The 17,679-nt window shown below is 40.4% G+C and overlaps 2 protein-coding genes across 9 annotated transcripts in view; one reads left to right on the forward strand and one right to left on the reverse strand.

Moving 5' to 3' along the window:
- Window positions 1-999, reverse strand: part of TMEM87A (transmembrane protein 87A) — a 46,299-nt gene extending 45,300 nt beyond the window's left edge. For both annotated transcript variants that reach the window (XM_032417890.1, XM_032417889.1), the window contains exon 1: window positions 795-999. In XM_032417890.1, coding sequence (XP_032273781.1) covers window positions 795-938 — 144 coding nt within the window. In that variant the 5' untranslated portion in view covers window positions 939-999. The remainder of the gene's footprint in view (window positions 1-794) is intronic.
- Window positions 1,000-1,037: 38 nt separating this feature from the next.
- GANC (glucosidase alpha, neutral C) overlaps window positions 1,038-17,679 on the forward strand; it is a 71,100-nt gene continuing 54,458 nt past the window's right edge. For 6 of the 7 annotated variants that reach the window (XM_032417880.1, XM_032417883.1, XM_032417882.1 and 3 more), the window contains exons 1-5: window positions 1,120-1,350; window positions 1,713-2,054; window positions 3,499-3,561; window positions 4,933-5,041; window positions 13,884-14,011. In XM_032417880.1, the coding sequence (XP_032273771.1) occupies window positions 2,026-2,054; window positions 3,499-3,561; window positions 4,933-5,041; window positions 13,884-14,011 (329 nt within the window). In that variant the 5' untranslated portion in view covers window positions 1,120-1,350; window positions 1,713-2,025. The other variant, XM_032417881.1, reaches the window with a different exon arrangement.

The raw sequence follows: 17,679 nt of genomic DNA on the forward strand, positions 1-17,679 counted from the left end.
AAATAAGATTTGGACATTACAACCAGTGAGCAGAGCAGAATGAAACAAAAAGGCCACCGTGGTTTCAAAAGGACAAAATGCTTTTTGGCATTTCCTGGGTGCATCGGATTTGCTGGCTGGCATGACTATAGCTCTTACTCAAATGAGGTTTAAAGGAGGGGGTGGGGGGACAGAAAGGGTCAACCTATCTAGTAAATTGTCCAAAAGAAAGACTACCTTTACCATATCAAATTTTAGAATACAATTTCTTCCATTTCAGCCATTCTCATGTTACAATACATTTTTTAAATGCCTAGGTTTCCTAATCACACAGCAAAGCTTAGAATAACCACTGCAAAGTTCCAATGAAATCAAACAACTTCGTAAGTAGAATCATCCAGTAATAAAAAAGTGCAGAGCAAAAAAAGAAAGACACCAATTTCAGATCTCTCTCATCCAACTCGGGGTCACTGGATTCTGTGAAACTTCGGCTGAAAGGGAAACCGTTCTCTACCTATTCATCAACTTTCCCGTCTCAAATAAAGCATTCAAAGTTCTGACTTAGCTGATAAGAAACCGCTCCACCATTCTTCTCCGCTCCTGAAGTGGCCCTGGCACTCCCGCTAACCTACCCACAGAAGTGCACGGCTTTCCGCTCCAGGGAGGTGGGTCCCTGCTAACCAGCGACACAGACGCTCCAGGTAATTCCACCCCTTCGGAAGCGGACTTTTGCGAAACCTACATGGACCCCTAGGGCCGCCGTAGCCCCACCCCTTGTTCCTCCAGGCTCAGTTGCTTCTGAAGTGAACACTCACCGACGGTATCGGAATGTGCCACTTGGATCGGTCGGCAGCGGCGACAGGTGCCGGTCCTACACCGAGGAGCGACAATGGGGACGGCTGAGCCCCCAAAAGTAGAAGAATGACAGGCAGCACCTGAAGCCACGCAGCCGCCGCCATCTTCACAGCCGTGGAGCGCCTACCGAAAGCATTTCACCTTCTTCCGGTTCGCCCCGCCCTCTTCCGGCTCTGCTCTGGGGGCGGGATCATCCGGGTCCTCGAAACCTCGCGGTGCTTGTTTGTTTTGCCACCCAGCAGCCCCTCCCTAAGCCAGCCGTCACGACCTCGTGTGAGTTTTAGACCGTACAGCGCAGGCGTAGTCCCGTGGTAACCCGGTCACCTTGGAGCATCAGGGTTTTCACCAAAAGCCGCCTCCGCTTCGGTCGGCTCTTCTCTTTCCCGGCCCCTAAAGGGTCTGGGGACCAAGCAAGCGCCCAATGTAGCGTTTGGCTCTCTCCTCCGCTCGTTCGCCCCAGCCTGTCATCCCTTCTAGATCAAAGTCAGTCGCTGGGGCCAGAAGTCTGGGAAAGCCGTAAGTCTGCCTGTTTGGCGTGTAGTAGTGAGTTCTCGGTTTTCTGGAGATATTTAAGCAAAGACTGGAATTTGGCAGTGGTAGAGTATAAGCACTTACTGAACTGTTTGGACTGTAGTAGATATGCCCTTTATAAAGACCGTTCTAGCCCTGAAAAGTATGATGCTGCAGAATTTGACCGGGGAACATCAACCTTCAGCACAGAGCCGGCCAGCACTTTCTATTAAAAACTGAAAGAGTGGGTCAGTTTTCAGTACCTGTGGCGTCACGGTCACTGAGATAAACCTGCAGAAATTTGGCCTGGGTCAGGCAAGCGGTCTCGGTACTTCTTGGTTCTCACGCTCTTGACTTTTATCCTCTAGGGCTCTTTGAGTACACGCCCCCTCCAGTGCAAAGACAGTGTTGGTTCCTAATGAAAGCAGTTCTTCGTCGGGCGCTCGTAACCAAGAAAAAGTGGCCAACTAAATCCCTAGAAACGCAAGTTTGGGCCTGGAAAACCCAGGAGTAAGTGCAGATTTGCTACTCCTTAAGGACCTGGAGAGGACTCCATTTCCCAGGACCTGACAGTGGTGAAGTCCTGGTTGTAATTTAGAAAAACGTCCAATCGGCGTTTTAAAAAAGACTGCCCTTGGCCTTGCCCTGAGCGCTGAAAGTCAGTCGGATTGATGGGAAGCCATGGAAGCTGCTGGGAAAGAGGAAATCAGGTAAAGGCCCAGTGGTGGTCCTGCAGGGACTGAATCCAGACAGCAGGGGATAGATAGTAGCTGAAAGCAACATTCTGGTTTTGAAGGTTTTACTGATTGTTTGAATGGCCTCTTATTTGCATGTTTCATATTTATGTACTTAATCTTTATCATTTTTTTCTCAATTCCCCAGGGAATTAGTTGATATTAATAGCCCCTCAAAATACTTTCAGGATGGTTTACAAAACAGTGGAAGAGTTGTGATCAGAACTATAACATGTGAATTTCAAGCATGTTGCTTTCCATGTTCAGCTGTACCCCCATCTTCCTATATTATTACAGAGCTCATTCTTCAAAGCTGGAAAGCAAAGACTGCAAATTTCTCTAATCTTTGCACAGTTGATTAAAAGAAACAGTGACAAAGACTGCATCAGTGAAGGATTTGATGACTTCCAAGAAAATAATTTAGTACAGCCAAGTGTATCTGTGTGGGCTTGTTTTCTTAATATCTTGAAATTTGTGTTCAATCATAGTTTCCTACATATTCATAGACATGCTGACTACAGCTGTATTCAGCAACATGTCTGCTTGAAGGCCAGTGTGTTTCCCCCTCCTTACAGCCTATGGTTGTTTTAATCATACAATTAATTTTGTATGATTGAGGCTAATTTATTTTTTAAAGGTTTTATTTTTAAGAAATTTCTATACCCAACACGGGGCTCTCGAACTCAGAACCCCGAGATCAAGATGCTGCATGGACTGACTAATCCAGCCAGGTGCCAAGGGACGCTAATTTAAATACATATTCTCTAGTAGCAATATGCATGTATCTTATTCATGTTCTATTCCAGAAACAGCTGTTCTGGGAACTTGGTTTTAAAAAGCATTGGCTCCTAATTGCCAGCATCATCTTAAAAAGCAAAAAATTTTCCTTCTACATCTGTTTCTATTATTCTCCTCCTTGCATATACCTCTGTTAAAGCATTTGTCAGGTTGATTTGTGCTTGTTGGTTAGGCTCTTGTGGGAAGCTCAGACACATCTCTTAATATCTTCCTTAGAGCCCAGCACTCAGTAGGAATATTCTGAAAATATTTTATTGAATAAATAAGTGGGTAGATTTTTTTTTTCATTTGGGTTTTTTGTGTGTTTTTGCTTCTGATTTTATTGTTGTAGTCATAGCCTTCAGCCATTATTTTAAAAGAACTCTTCCTTGTAAGTGACAATACTCTTTTTCCAGTGCTTTCAGAGTAATCCTAGAACTTAATGTTTTGTTGTTCATCTTGTGTGATTTACAAAAGGATGTTATTGTGCAGCACAGCGGCTATCGTGTTATGTTATGGCCATGACACAGTTTTGCATTGCAGAAGTTTATTACCTGTGTTCATGCTATAGTTAGAGCAGGAACAAAAACTGGATTCACAGACCTTGTAGAAAATATGTTTCTTAAAATGTCTTTTTATTTAGTGTTGAAGATGAAGCTGTGGATAAAAACATTTTCAAAGATTGCAGCAAGATTGCTTTCTACAGGTAAGGAGAGGAAATGTATTACCTAGATCAAAACATTTCAATATTGCAATGTTTATAGGCTTTTTAAGGAAAGGGTCAATTAGGAAATGTAATCATTAAAAAATTCATCAGACAGGAGACATTCACCTTTACACACTTACTTTGTCTTATTTAAATTTCTCAATAAATACATATTTTATTTTAAAAGTGTTTATGTATTTGAATAGATAATACTTTTACAGGTTTCAGAAGTCAAATAATATAAAAAGATATACTTTGAAAAGTGTTACTCCCATGCCTGTCCCCTATCACCCCATTCCACATCTTGTCCCTCTAAGTAACCAGATTTATTAATTTCTTATTTATCCTCCCAGTATTTCTTTTTGTAAATACATACATTCTTATATCACTGCCTTTCTTATACCAAGTAGCTTCCTATATATGCTGTTGTGTCTTTTTTCTGCTTTATAGTTTATTCTGAAGAGCTCTGCATGAGTATATAGAGATTGTCCTTTCTATTTATAGCTGTGTAGTATGTACTATGATTTATTCAGTCTCCTTCCTATTGGTAGATCCTTGAGTTTTTAATCTTTTAGCTATAAAATCATGCCATAATGAAAAGCTATACATATGTCATTTCCTACACCTACAAGTGTATTTATAGGATTAATTTCCAGGAATGGTATTACAGCATCAAAGAATAGATACATTTAAAATTATACCTATTACCAGAGGCCCCCTCCCCCATAGGGATTGTACCGTTTTGTACTCCCATCACCACTATATAAGATTACCTATTTCCCCAGAGCTTCAAAAAAAAATTTCTTTAAAATCTTTCTGTTGAGTGTCTTTCCGTGATCCTAAACCTGAAACCACCAAAAATTGTATCCTATGTTACAACTTTCTAATTAATTCACACTACTCTAAAGGAAGAAAATCAGATCACCTAAATTCTGAATAGGTACCTTAGAGGGAATTCTATAGGGAACTCTTGGTCATTTTGTTAAGTCATTGGATTATATTGGATTTCCATAAGAATTTATTGAGTTTCTATTGAAGTGTACATTTCATGGAAAGAGGAAGGAAAATTAACAAGCTAATAAATGTCATCTATGAAAACTGCCCCACCTTCTCAATAAAGTGGACAAAATGCCATCCTTGGGCAGTGCTATGTTGAACAATTTCATTCGTATTATTCTTATTAGCACTAATTTTATTGGCACTGTAATAACAAAGTACTCCTGTTAGTACTTTATTAGAGTACTAATACTGCCTGGACCCAGTTCATTTACCATCATAGTGACGTTTAATGACTTCCACATGATAATATAGTCTTTTGGATGCTGACAGTCACAAATAATTCTCAGGTATTTGTATTCTGTATGTCGGCAGGCGTCAGAAACAGCAGCTCTCCAGGAGAGCCACCTATCAGGCATCACTAGACTCAGCCACAATAGGCAAAGACAGCACCAAGTTCCAAATCATCAGTGAAACAACCAAGGTGAGAGAGAAGTATTTCCTACAGAGAATTATTTGTTTCTGTATTAAGCTGGGTTTGAATGAAGTAAATTTCCACAAAGGCTAATTAAAACTACGTATGCTTCAAAAATAAACTTTGTTAGGGAAGTAATGTCATCTACAGTAATAATGTAACATTATCTACACTAATGTAGATAAAGCAATGTTATATACATGAATACTACTTTAACAGTAATGTGAGTGTTAACTTATAGATTGCCTGTGTATCACATGCTTTCCTAGATGTTTTACAAATGTTATTTCCTTTTAATTCGTCCTCATAATACAGAAAAGTGACTAGAAAGTCACCTGCTCAAAGTCATGCAGCTGGTAATCAGAGTTTTCACCTGCATCTGTCAACTCTGTCAAGTACCCATGTTCTGTTACTATTAGACAGTGTGCACTTGAGCGTGCAGCCTGAGCGAGGTACAGATTCAGTGACTGTCCAAACCTCAAAATGTGGGTGGGCCAGGGGAACAAGGGACTATATAGTTGAAAACCTAAGTCACAAATGTTCCATCTCCTAAACTGCTTCACTAGCAGATCACCCTAGTTATTACATACTGAAAGGATTAGAGCAGTATATTAAGTACTTTTTCTCACTTGTCAAGTCATCATGCTACTTCGGATGGGCCAGTCACAGAGGAAGTGCTATATGGGCTGAGCCAGGAAGTGTGACCGCCGTGCACAAGTACCCATGCTCCTAGCCTGACCCTCACTTCCAGAGCCTCCCTGTCTTCTTAGAAGCTTCAGGTGCTTCTAAGGCCTCTCAAACCAATATGACTTAATTGGTAGTTCATGTAGCTAAAAGACATACTTAAAGCCTAGGTTCCCTAACAGGTGACTGAGAAGAAATCCCCCCTTTTCCTGCAAAGTTGTGAGAGATCTCCCTGTGGCATAGCTCTCACCCCATGGTGCTGCACTGAGGAACCACTTCAGGGAAGACAGAATAGAAACTTCTCCACAGCAGGGGGTTCTCTATAACATTTGTAAGACCTTTAATTTAGCAAAGGGTTCCAACTTTATTCCCAGACAGGAGGATCAGTTGCACACTGAGGAAGGCTACCTTCCTTACAAATTTTAGAAAATTTAGCTGTTTCATAGATGTGGAGTTTTCTAACATACTTTTCTTGCCTGAATTCAAAATAAGGGCTAAAATCATGTCAACAGTTCTGTGTTCTCTATCCCTGTCCCCTGTCCCCAATTTCTGGTTACTTAAGGGTGTATTGTGGTAGCAGTATACTTAGTTCATGTCTCTTAACTACACAGATGGGATGGTTAACCTTTCTCTGAAACCTAGTGCTGCTTTTATACCACCTTTTTTTTTTTTCTGGAGGCATTTGCCCCCTTGCTTGGCATCTTTGATGCCTCTGAGTTCTTAGTTGATGGTACTCCCCCCAGCCCAAAGTCATAGGTCCTCTACAACTGATCCATGTCTATACTAATCATTTTTTTTTTTAGCATAGTTTGATAGCCAATTATGGGAAAACATGGAGTAGCACTGATTTCCTTCCTGGGGAGCCACCTGCCATTTGCATGTGGTCTAATAGCCTGACACCCAGCCAAACCTCTGTATTCATAGTCAACAGAAGCAGTTGGCTCCAGGAAATGCAAGGAGTCCACTAGGAACCTTCCAAGAGTCATAGTCATTAAGCCTGCCACCAGATGTCAGGTACCTTACTTTCTTTTTCCTTTATTTTTTTGTTTTGTTTTGTTTTATGTTTTTTTGTTTGGGGTTTTTTTTTGTTTTTGTTTTTGTTTTTGTCATTTGCTCATTTTCATTCCTGTCTCCAGTGTGTCTAAACCCAGAGAGTTGTAGCTATCCCATAGTCAGGGCAAGAATCACTTTCCATCCTTGGGGAGCCTCAGTATATTGAGCATCTGAATATCCACTGTCAAGAAGACTCATGGTGAAGCAAAGTAAATGAGGCAAAAGCACTCTGTGGGCCAGAATGCAAATGTCCATGCACCTTGGTACCAGTGCAGTTAGTGGTAGATCCCCACACACAACCTTTTACAAAACTGTAGATCAGTTCTCTATACACATCCCTCTTTGGAGCCTGAAAACGTGAGAGACAATGCTGTTCAGGTCAGGTGCCAGAACCAGAGTCCACCAGATCTAGATGCCTCCCAAGGAAAAGAAGCCACAGTCCAGGAGAACCCACAGAATCTCAGCACAAGGTAGCACATGGCTCAGAAGGGAGTTGAGAAGCCCAACAAGCAAGGGCAGGTTATCCAGGATGTCAGTAACATGGCTCCCAGGACTGAGAACTTTGAGGACCCCTTGGAACAGACTTCATGTTCAGGTATTAGAAATATTGGGGCTGCATAGAGAATCTGCATGCTCTGATCTCAGGCAAATATATATGTTTAGGGGATCACCCTGAAATTCTGGGCTGAATTCCAGTCTAATGTTTTTCTTGTCACTTGGAGTTGAGATGACTAAGAGAGACTCAGGATTTTATGTCCTCTGTCAGTCTGGTAGAGACAATGAGGACCCGGACATTAATCTCTAAAGTTGTCTGAACCTTGTATCCAGCTCACTGTATAGACAAGCAGCCTCCATTTGAGGTGGTTTCTGGGATGAAATGGGTGTTTCATGGGAGATTTCATGTTAGGACATGGTAGAGGTGTGGTCTGGAGATTTAAAACAAGCTGCACGTATCTACTTATTCAGAATGACAGCTTTTTACTTCAGGTTCAGAGAGATAGAGTCCAAAGTCTAAGAGGATCATATTCAGCTCACAGCTGTAGTTCTCAGATTTCACGGATTCAGCAGATTCTGACAAACCCAGCATTCTTAGTGTCTCTGCCTGCCGCCACACCATTACATCTCTTAAAGCAGTAACTTTGTTCTCAAGATCCGTTGTTAATTTTTGAAATCTTCTTCTCAATCCCCTTCCCCCAATATAAGTAACCAGGAAACAGAACCAAGCTTCATTCAACATTGTCTTAGCTCAGGTTCCCATAACAAAATACTATAGACTGGGTATCTTAAACAACAGATACTGATTTACCATAGTTCTAGAGTCTGGGAAATCCAAAATCAAGGTGTCTTTGGGGATCCTTTTCCTGGCTTATAGACTATCATCTTCTTATTATATTTTCAGATAGTGGAAAGAGAGCTAAATCTCAGGTTTCTTTTTCTAAGGGCACTAATCCCATCATAACCCCACCCTCATGATCTTATCTAAACCTAATCACTTCCCAAAGGCCCCATCTCCAAATACCATCATACTGAGGGGCAGTGCTTCAAAATACGAATTTAGAGTTTGGGGGAGACACAATTCAGCTCAAATATGATGTTCCTGGGACACGGTCATGTTACAGAACAAACTGAAGTATGGCCCTGTGTGTTGTCTCCAGCTGAGGACATCTAGGCTTTGAAGAAAAGCCAGTTGTAGGTTAAACTGCATTTAAGTTTTCTCATACAGGGTCCTGTTATAGCGTGTTGCCTATTCCTGATGAAAAAATAATCAGGTAGATATTTGGTAAAGAGACTTCCAAGAGAACATCTAAAAAGAAAGCTAACAGTAAAATGTTGACTGCTTTTTAGAGTTTTGTTTTGTTTTTTTTACCAATTTTTTTTACCTTCAGTGAAAATTTGACCTGGATTGAGAAACATGGTAAGATCCACAGTCTTGTGACTTCAGAGCAGAGCAATGTATTCTGTCCTCTGAGTCTAGCTACAAAGCACTGCTAGCAAGGCTATCTGGAACAGACCTATGTCTTTGACCTGCTTTATATTGCCAATTTTGAGGCTTTCTCATAACATGGATGACCTTTTAGCAACATGTTTACTTTCCTTTGCAGCCTGTTTGCAAGTTTTCACCAGAGACTCCACTTCTGGCAGCATCTCCAAGGATGCAGGGATATCTCTGAGCACCTCCATTAAGTCACCCCTTGCCTTTGCCTCTAAGCCTGATGAAAATGGGATTTTGCCCAACCCGCCATCTCCTTAGCAGATGAGGAAGAACTACCACTTGTTAGCCAGTAGTGTTTCTGCAGAAGTGGCCATGAACAGGCAGCTAATTTGGGAACTAGCCAAACAACCAGAAGCACACCTGGACAGGCTAATTGTCCTTGGGGAACGGGCTAATACCAGCGTGAACTTGCCAGCGTTCTCTGTAGAGAATCAGTGCTTGCAGTAAACCAACTGGCTGCAACAGTGGAAGGGGCAATTAGTGCCCTGTGGCAATTTAATGAACTCTTAGACAGTCCTCTGAATCCTGGGAGATCTTGAGCAACAACTTGCTCACTCTTGTAGGCCTTTTAGATGAACTGTTCCTTAGAGTACAGTGAAGACACCTGGTGCCAGAGGAAAGGCAAGATCTGTATCCATCATGGAGAAGTTGACGGGGTCATAATTTCCATTCCTAATACCCACTGCCATTTTAATATGTGTTCTAGGGCTGTTCTGGTAACTCCATCACAGTCTCTACTAGTTGTGATTCCCAGTTCTGGGTAAATAACAGGTTTTGTTTTAATATAATTGTGATCAGTCCACTACTTGAATACAAAGACAAGTCTGTCTCTACCACCATGGTTTTTACAACCTGATATTTTTGCCCATGTGGCCAAAAACAACAACAATAAACTAGATCTATGGATGACAGACTACAGGTTTTGTTTTTATTAAGTATAAAAGAAATCAGATAGGAAAAGAGAATTAATACTCTTTCCCAGACTGCGAGAAGTGAGCCTCTGAATAAAGCTTTATGAAAAACCAAATGGAGACTTGTAGTTTTAAAAGGAACCTCTCAAATGGATTCCTTTCTCTGAGGATTTATCTCATTTTCTCTGTGTAGGTGGACATTTACAGATTTTAAATATTTTAAATATTTTTAAATATTTAAGATGCTCAGTTACACGTTTCTTCACTTGTTTTACGTAAATACATCTTGCTGCAATTTGAGCGTAACTGCTACTATGATCTAAGTACTCACACTAACTCCTAGTTTACGCAGTCTAGCTTCTGTAAGTTAACATATCTTTTCATTGTCATCTCCAATCATCACTAACAGGAAGAAGAGATTCCATCATTTATTTGTATATTACTTTTTCTTAAATGTCCAGACAGGAAAAGAAAAGGAATATAGAGAAATTCTTAATGTGTTAGATAGAAGAGTGTAACATTCATGTCCACGCTTTTTGACAAGAGCAAGGTTTTGGTGGAAGAAGTGAGCAATAACTGGCAATTGAGAAACCTAAGAGAAGTGGTTTCTAAACTGTCAGCCACAGAGCCTAGGTCTCCATGGAGGTGTCTCAGAGCTCAGTTCAGGGAGGGCTCAAAGGTAGGGGCTCTGAGCCACTCCCCACTGTCTTTAACCCACGTAGCTTTGTTTATTGGACTTCTGAAAATCTGTTGCTGTTTAAAAATGTTTTTAAGTCAATAAAAACAGCATGAGCCAGATCATAGAAACAAAGCATATGAATATCTAAGGAGATTATATGCTTGGAACATGAAAGCTATGTAGGTAATAGTAGGAGATATGAATGAATCTGAATATCGACCTTGAAAAGGATTGCCTGTTGGAAAAAAAATCATTTGCTTAATTGAGCCAAAATGAAAACAAAATGGAGCTTTGACTCTGATTTATGTGTTTGGTTGTAAAAGGTCATTATGGTAAAAGGAAAAGCAGGGTTATTAACTGCCTCCTCATAGAATTAGGATTCCTTCCTGACTGCAGCCTCAAGAACAAAACAGACAGACCAATCTTTGGTTTTAAAAAATATTGTTCTTAAAGAGAGCTATTTTCCTAAAACTGGGAGGATCTCTGAGTAGAGAACTAGGTGCAATTTGTTCATCATGTGTAGGCAGCCTGTGTGCCCTCTGCTTAGGATGTTCTTGCTCATTTTGCCTATCCAGAGTCCTGCTAGTCCCTGAAGGTCCTGCTCCTCCAGAGACAGCCCAGAACCCCTCTCCTTACAAGTCATCATTAATATTCCCTCTGTTCTCCCACAGCACTGTCCTTGTCCTTCTCCCTCAGCACTTACAGCATGCTTTATGTTTACCGTGTTTCGTCTCTAAATTGCAATTTCCCTCTAAGAGTTTGGTCATCTTTTTCACAGCACATCCCAATATTAGATGCCAAGTAACTGTTAGTTGAATTTGAGAGAGCAATGGAAATATAGGTCTCACTTAGGAGAAAACATAATCTGACAGAATTTCAGCTTTATTTGTATTTGAGCACATTTTTAAATCTTAGAATTCTGATGACACACTTGAAGTAATTAAATTTACAAAAGAACGTTAGACATGAAAGGAATAATTACAGTATGATTGGGGTGGGGGAAGGATGATGCTGGTCAAAGAGTATCAACTTCCAGCTGTACATAAAATAAGTTCTGGGGATTCTCCTCTACAGCATAGTGATTATAACTAATAATACTCTATTATATACTTGAAAGTTGCTAAAAGAGTAGATCTTAAATGTTCTCATCACAAAAAGGAAATGGTAATTATGTGATATAATGCAGTTGTTAGCTAATGCTATAGTGGTAATCATCTTGCAATATGTATCAGATCAACACAATGTACACCTTAAGTTTGTACATTATATGTCTATATCTCAATAAAACTAGAAAAAGTAATTACACTGTGCTCACTACTACTCTACTATAACTCTACCTTAAGAATTATCTGTAAAAGCAGCCATAGCCACTGTATTCTTTACCTGGTCACTCTCAAGTGTCATGTCACTGCTTAAGTGCCCTGACTACTTTCCTATATTTTCAAGAGGCAGAGTTCCAGCGAAATCATTTTTTTTTTTTTTTTTTTTTTTTTAGTGCTGTGGTAGTCTCCCTGCTTGCTATCTTACTTGCACCACATTGTACCTGTTCTGGACGAGGGCCCACACAGCCTGCCCAGCTTAGCCTTTCATTGAACAGATGTTACAGTGACAATACACGTACCCAAGTGTAACGAGAATTTGGCATCACATGAAGGATTTAATGAAGCATTTGCTGTCAGTCACTGCTATATAGCACAGCGGTTGAAAACTGTCAGAATATTTCTCTGATCAAGCTTTTTTGATAAAGACTGTAGCTCTGTGTTGGAGGGGCTTGCTATCAATCAGAATCCTAAATAATTTGATTTGGGGAAAGGAGAGGAGCCTCATCTAACACTGGCAGGTGATACTTTATATTTTGGGGTCCTTTATTTGGAAGGGAGAGTTGGTAAAGTGAATGATAAAGTAAATGATATTTCTGTAAGAGAAGCATGGAGGTTTGGAAGCTTTGGCACATTTGACCCCTTTTTAAAACTGCCTGTTAGAGTAAATCAAAAGGGAACAATAGGTTAGAAAAGCAAATTCTCAGGCGTAGCCCCAGAACCATACCTTAAGAGTCAGTAGAGTAATAGAATGTTCCATAGGCCAGGTGCCCATTGAAATCTCTAAGGAATTGCAGAAGGCACTGAAAAATGGGCAGGTTCATTAAAATGCCCAAAGAGGGGCACCTGGGTGGCTCAGTCGTTAAGTGTCTGCCTTTGGCTCAGGTCATGATCCCAGGGTCCTGGGATTGGGCCCTGCATCGGGCTCCCTGCTCAGTGGGAAGCCTGCTTCTCCCTCTCCCACTCCCCCTGCTTGTGTTCCTTCTCTCGCTGTGTCTCTCTGTTAAATAAGTAAGTAAAATCTTTAAAAAAATAAAAAATAAAAATAAAATGCCCAAAGAATACCTATGAGGAGAAAACTTGTCATATGAAACTAAGATACTACTTGGCCTTTTCCACCATTCTCAAGTAAACTGGATTTTCAAACTACATAAATGAACAGAACACAAAAGCCCATGAGATCCTAGATGTTTTTTTATTAGAGATTCATGTCTGATTTTAATGTATATATGAATTATAATAAAGATGACTGCATATTAAAAAATACATATTTCTCTGATCTAGATGCCTCATCTTGTAACCTATAGCTAGCCACTTCTGTTCTCTTGAGGTTTGTTGTTGTCTCACGTTTTATTTCTTAAATCCTATATTCTCTATAATTCTGTGTTGCTTCCATGTCCCACTGTAGGCAGAATTTTACCTAAATTCCCCAGCCTCTTAAAAAAGCTGAGAGTATCCCAACCTCCTGAGAAAGTTCCCCAGACCTTATTCCCAGGTATACAGGAAATGCCTTGATTTTAGTACAGCAAGGCTTAATCATCTATCCTGGGGAACCCCAGTGACCACTTTTATTCTTTATTCTTTTCCATTCTGTGGCTTGTTATCCTTCATCTTTCATTCAGCTGGAATCCAGTTGCCCCTAGTTTTAACACCAAGTTCTTAAGATGTCTGCAGTTTGTCATAGATACAGGGCCATAGGTCCCAGCTTTCCAAAAGCAGTTTCAGTTTATGCCCATCATTCAGTATAATTATTAATAGAGACCTCTTTCATCCTTAAAGGTCCTGGTATGGACAATTATATGTTTGCCTAGCCATAGAACACATAGAAGGTATTTCTTGCTCTACTGTCAGGTATAGCCAAACAAGTACATACAAAGTTTGGGGAGCTTTTTCCTTCATAATTCCCATTGTTCTCCAGTTTATTTGGCCTATAATAATTCAAACATAGCTTCCTTTCTTTAAAAGATTTTTTTTTTTATTTATTAGAGAGAGAGAAAGGGAGAGGGAGCACAAGCAGGGGGAGGGGCAGAGGGAGAAACAGACTCCCTCCCAGCGAGGCCCCTGGGATCATGACCTGAGCCAAAGGCAGATGCTTAACTGACTGAGCCACCCAGGCACCCCAAACATAGTTTCTAATTATTGCAGTTTGACTGTAGAACCGACCATCAGTGGGGTAATAACCTATTGAAACTAATCTCGTGTCTGTTCCCAGGTTTCTCTTCTGGCTGAAGTTTATGGTATAGAGGGAAATATTTTCAGGCTTAAAATCAATGAAGAAACTCCCGTGAAACCCAGGTATGAAGTTCCCGATGTCCTCACAAGCAAGCCCAGCACTGTAAGGTAAGCCAAGGAACAAGAGATCTTGGATACACCCTCAATATGGGCGTTTATCATACCTTGAGTAACAGATTTTGTATGTGCCTCCTGTTTTCTCTATTCAAAGCTACCATCATTTGCCGAGTTCGTTTTCAAGTTATTTGGGGATAAATTTATCCATTTTGTATGTTATCCATTCTGTTTTCTCTTCCTCCACCATGTGATTTATCAGCACTTACAAATAGGGAGAGGCAGAGCTTTTGATCCCTGCTGTCCTTTTTCACAAAGAAAAGGATTCATCAACCCGACTTTGGGGACAAGTAGAAGCAGAGCTATTTAATTTCCTCAGATTAGCAGCAGGGCTCCAGAGATCTGATACACTAGCCAAACTCGCTTGCCGTAATTTATACAGTTAGGTTGACTCACTTTTAATTAAAGGTAGTCTCAGAATTCTAACATGTGACTTAATTGAGAGTCAGAGATAAATTAATAATCAGTGTCTAGGTGAAAAAAAAATCTTTGGGGATTAAAAAGCATTTTCCATATCCCTGCGGCATCTTCAGTTCTCCACGCACCTTCCAGTGATATTTCAACTTGGTTCTGCCTGTTGATTCCTGTCATTTTTTCATATTATTTCACCAAGGGAATAGAAGATTATGCCAGATGCTTTAATTTTCACTATATTTTCATAGTTTTATGTAGATTATTATTCCATAAAAATTTAATAAAGTCTATAAATTATAAGGAGAAATTATTTCAATTATAGTAGAATCATCGTAAATTCAAAATAGGTCTGTCTGTTCATTGAGCTGCTACTGTATGCCAAGAACTTACGAAACAGGAATTAAAAAGAGACTGTTCGTAAGACTTTGCAATTTGCGTGCACACTTGTGTTTGTATGTATATGGATGTGGGTGTATACTTAGTCACAGTATATTATTTTTTACTATCCTGGAGGATTTGCTTTACTGGTACATCCTTTAACATTTTTACAACTATGTTCATAAGCAAAATTCATCTGTACTTCTCTTTTTCTGTGTTATTGTTGCCATGTTTTGGGGTCAGGGCAATAACTAGCTTTGTGTAATAAATATGGCATATTCTGCTTCTGTTCCAACCTCTTTCTAGAGGGCCTTTGACTACTGCACTAACTAGAAAGCTAAAAACTACATTCTTCCATCTCCTATATTCCCATGCAGCTAGTTTCTGGTATAATTCAGGTTCTCCCAATCAGATGCACTTACAGGGATCTTGATTTCAGAACTGAGCTTCCCATTTTGCTAATGTGGATTTGGCAGCCATAGAATGTCTCTAGAGGTACATTAGTGAGGGCAGTCATTTCCTGATTTCTGGAGCTGACATGGCATGATCTTGGAGCCCAGCAGTTGCCATAGTGACTTCTGATTATCCAACTTCCTGATTCTAGCTGCAATAAAAGTTCCATTGACCATACAGTTACGCAGTATTGTTCTATGGGTCATTTCTCTTACCTCAACACTTCCCATGATGTTGTAAGCTCCTAAGTCCCCCATATTAAGTCACTTATTTTCTACCTAAAATAACCAGAGTGTTTTCTTTAATCTACAGTTGACTCTTGGTTGATACAGACTTTAGTATCAGAAGTGAGTATAGGTAACAAACCCTCCAGGAGGGGAATATGAGATTGGTTAGCAGATTTGGCTGGATTTGAAAATAGTAAGGACCTGGTTATCATTAAAGGATGAGATATTAGTGTTATGGACTGAATTGTGCCCCCCCCCCAAGCTCATTTGTTGAAACCCTAACCTCCTATACCTCTAAATGTGACTATATTTAGAGGTATGGCCTTTGAAGAGGTAACTAAGTTAAAATGGGGTCTTTAGAGTGGACTCTAATACAATATGACTTGTGTCCCATATGAAGAGGATATTAGGACACAAGTAACACAGACAGAGGGATGACTGTGTGAGGACATAGCAAGACGATGGCTATCTGAAAGCCAAGGAGAAAGGTCTCAGAAGAAACCAAACCCACTGACACTTTGATCTTGGACTTCTAGCCTCTAGAATTTTGAGAGAATTAATTTCTGTAGTCTAAGCTACCTACCCAGTGTGGCATTTGTTGTGGCAGGCCTAGCAAACTAATACAACTAGCAGTAAAGCACAGCATTCCATGGCAGAGTTACTTAAATTACTACCCATGGTCAACTGAAATAAAGTGCATATTGAAAGTATGGCCCTTGCAAACCAAGAAATAGGGACATAGCATAGCACAATTGTCATAAAGAACTCAAAACTCTGAAGTGGCCTGTTATTAGCTTAACTGAAGAACTTAAAGAAAGAAAAGTACAGTCTCAGGTTTTAAATTCTTAGCTCAGGCATTTGTCAGAAACCAAGTAAGTTTTTATGACAGTCCTAAAAGTCTCTCATATCTGTTATAGCTACCAAGTCCTTATAGCTGAGAGTTTGATTCTGTGGTTTGCTGAATTAGACCATGCGTTTAATTCACAGCCTCATCAGTTCTGTGAATTTAGGGCACTAACTGGGAAAAGGGAAAATTAAATAGCAACATTTGGGAAGATTTAAATAACTGAGTACCCAAACCTCAGAATTCCATCAAGCCTCCTGTTCCAGCAGAAGCAGCTCCTTTTCCTCTAACATAGCTGATCCTACCTTACTTGGACACCCTGTGTTGACCTCACCTAAGATATATTGTGCAGGGGGATTCCAGTGCTCCTTGTGCCTCATCCCTACCTCCCTTCGCTGCCTTTAAAACCACTATCAGAGCCCAACATGCCTAAGGAGCTAATTACAGTCAAACCCAACACCTATGGAATTACAGGATTTTCTCTTGGCAAAAACCTGGGATATGGATGGAAATGATTTCTGAGGGGCTCCTAGACTGAAGGAAGGAACATAATTTTAGGACCACATTAAATTTATTGACATGAGCACATGTACCAGAAAATCTAGATTTGATATGCTAGCTTGGACAGCAGGGAGTGGATCTAATTATTTGCTTGGTTGGTTAATTATAATCTGTATTCAGCTATGGACTCTGCTGAATGAAGCTGAGCTACCAGAAATTCCTTGGCACAGAGTAGAAGAAATGACCCATAGACTTAGGGAGGTAAAGATGTTGAAGTGGATATATCATATACAACAGCTCATCTAGCCCCTAATTTTGTTTTCCAAGAGGATCCAAAAGATATTCCCTTCACTGAGAAATAAATTGGTAAGGGAACACTTGGAAAGCATTGTAGTGAGTGAATGTCTTTTGTGAGGTAGACATAATGGTGGGAAATGATGCCATCAAAATGGGCTCCCTGAGGGGCATCTGGGTGGTTGTCTACCTTCGGCTCAGGTCATGATCTCAGGGTCCTGGGATAGAGCCCTGTGTCACATCGGGCTCCCTGCTGAGCAGGGAGTCTGCTTCTCCCTCTGCCCCTCCCCCTCCCATTTCCCTTCCCCCTGCTCCTGTTCTCTCTCGCTTTCTCTCTCAAATAAATAAATAAAATCTTTAAAAAAAAAAAAAATGGGCTCCCTGATTTCAGTGAAGATGGTGAGACTCCAGGTGGCAGAATGAAAGCAGAAGCATTTAGTTGATAGAGACATGGTGAACATGTTTCCATAATGTGTAGCCCTGTATGTATGGTACCCAAAATGGTTTAACCCTTGGGGCAATGAACAATGTATCAAAGGGTCCATTGGACT

Source organism: Phoca vitulina, unplaced genomic scaffold (assembly GCF_004348235.1).
Source record: "Phoca vitulina isolate PV1807 unplaced genomic scaffold, GSC_HSeal_1.0 scaffold20, whole genome shotgun sequence".
NCBI lineage: Eukaryota > Metazoa > Chordata > Mammalia > Carnivora > Phocidae > Phoca > Phoca vitulina.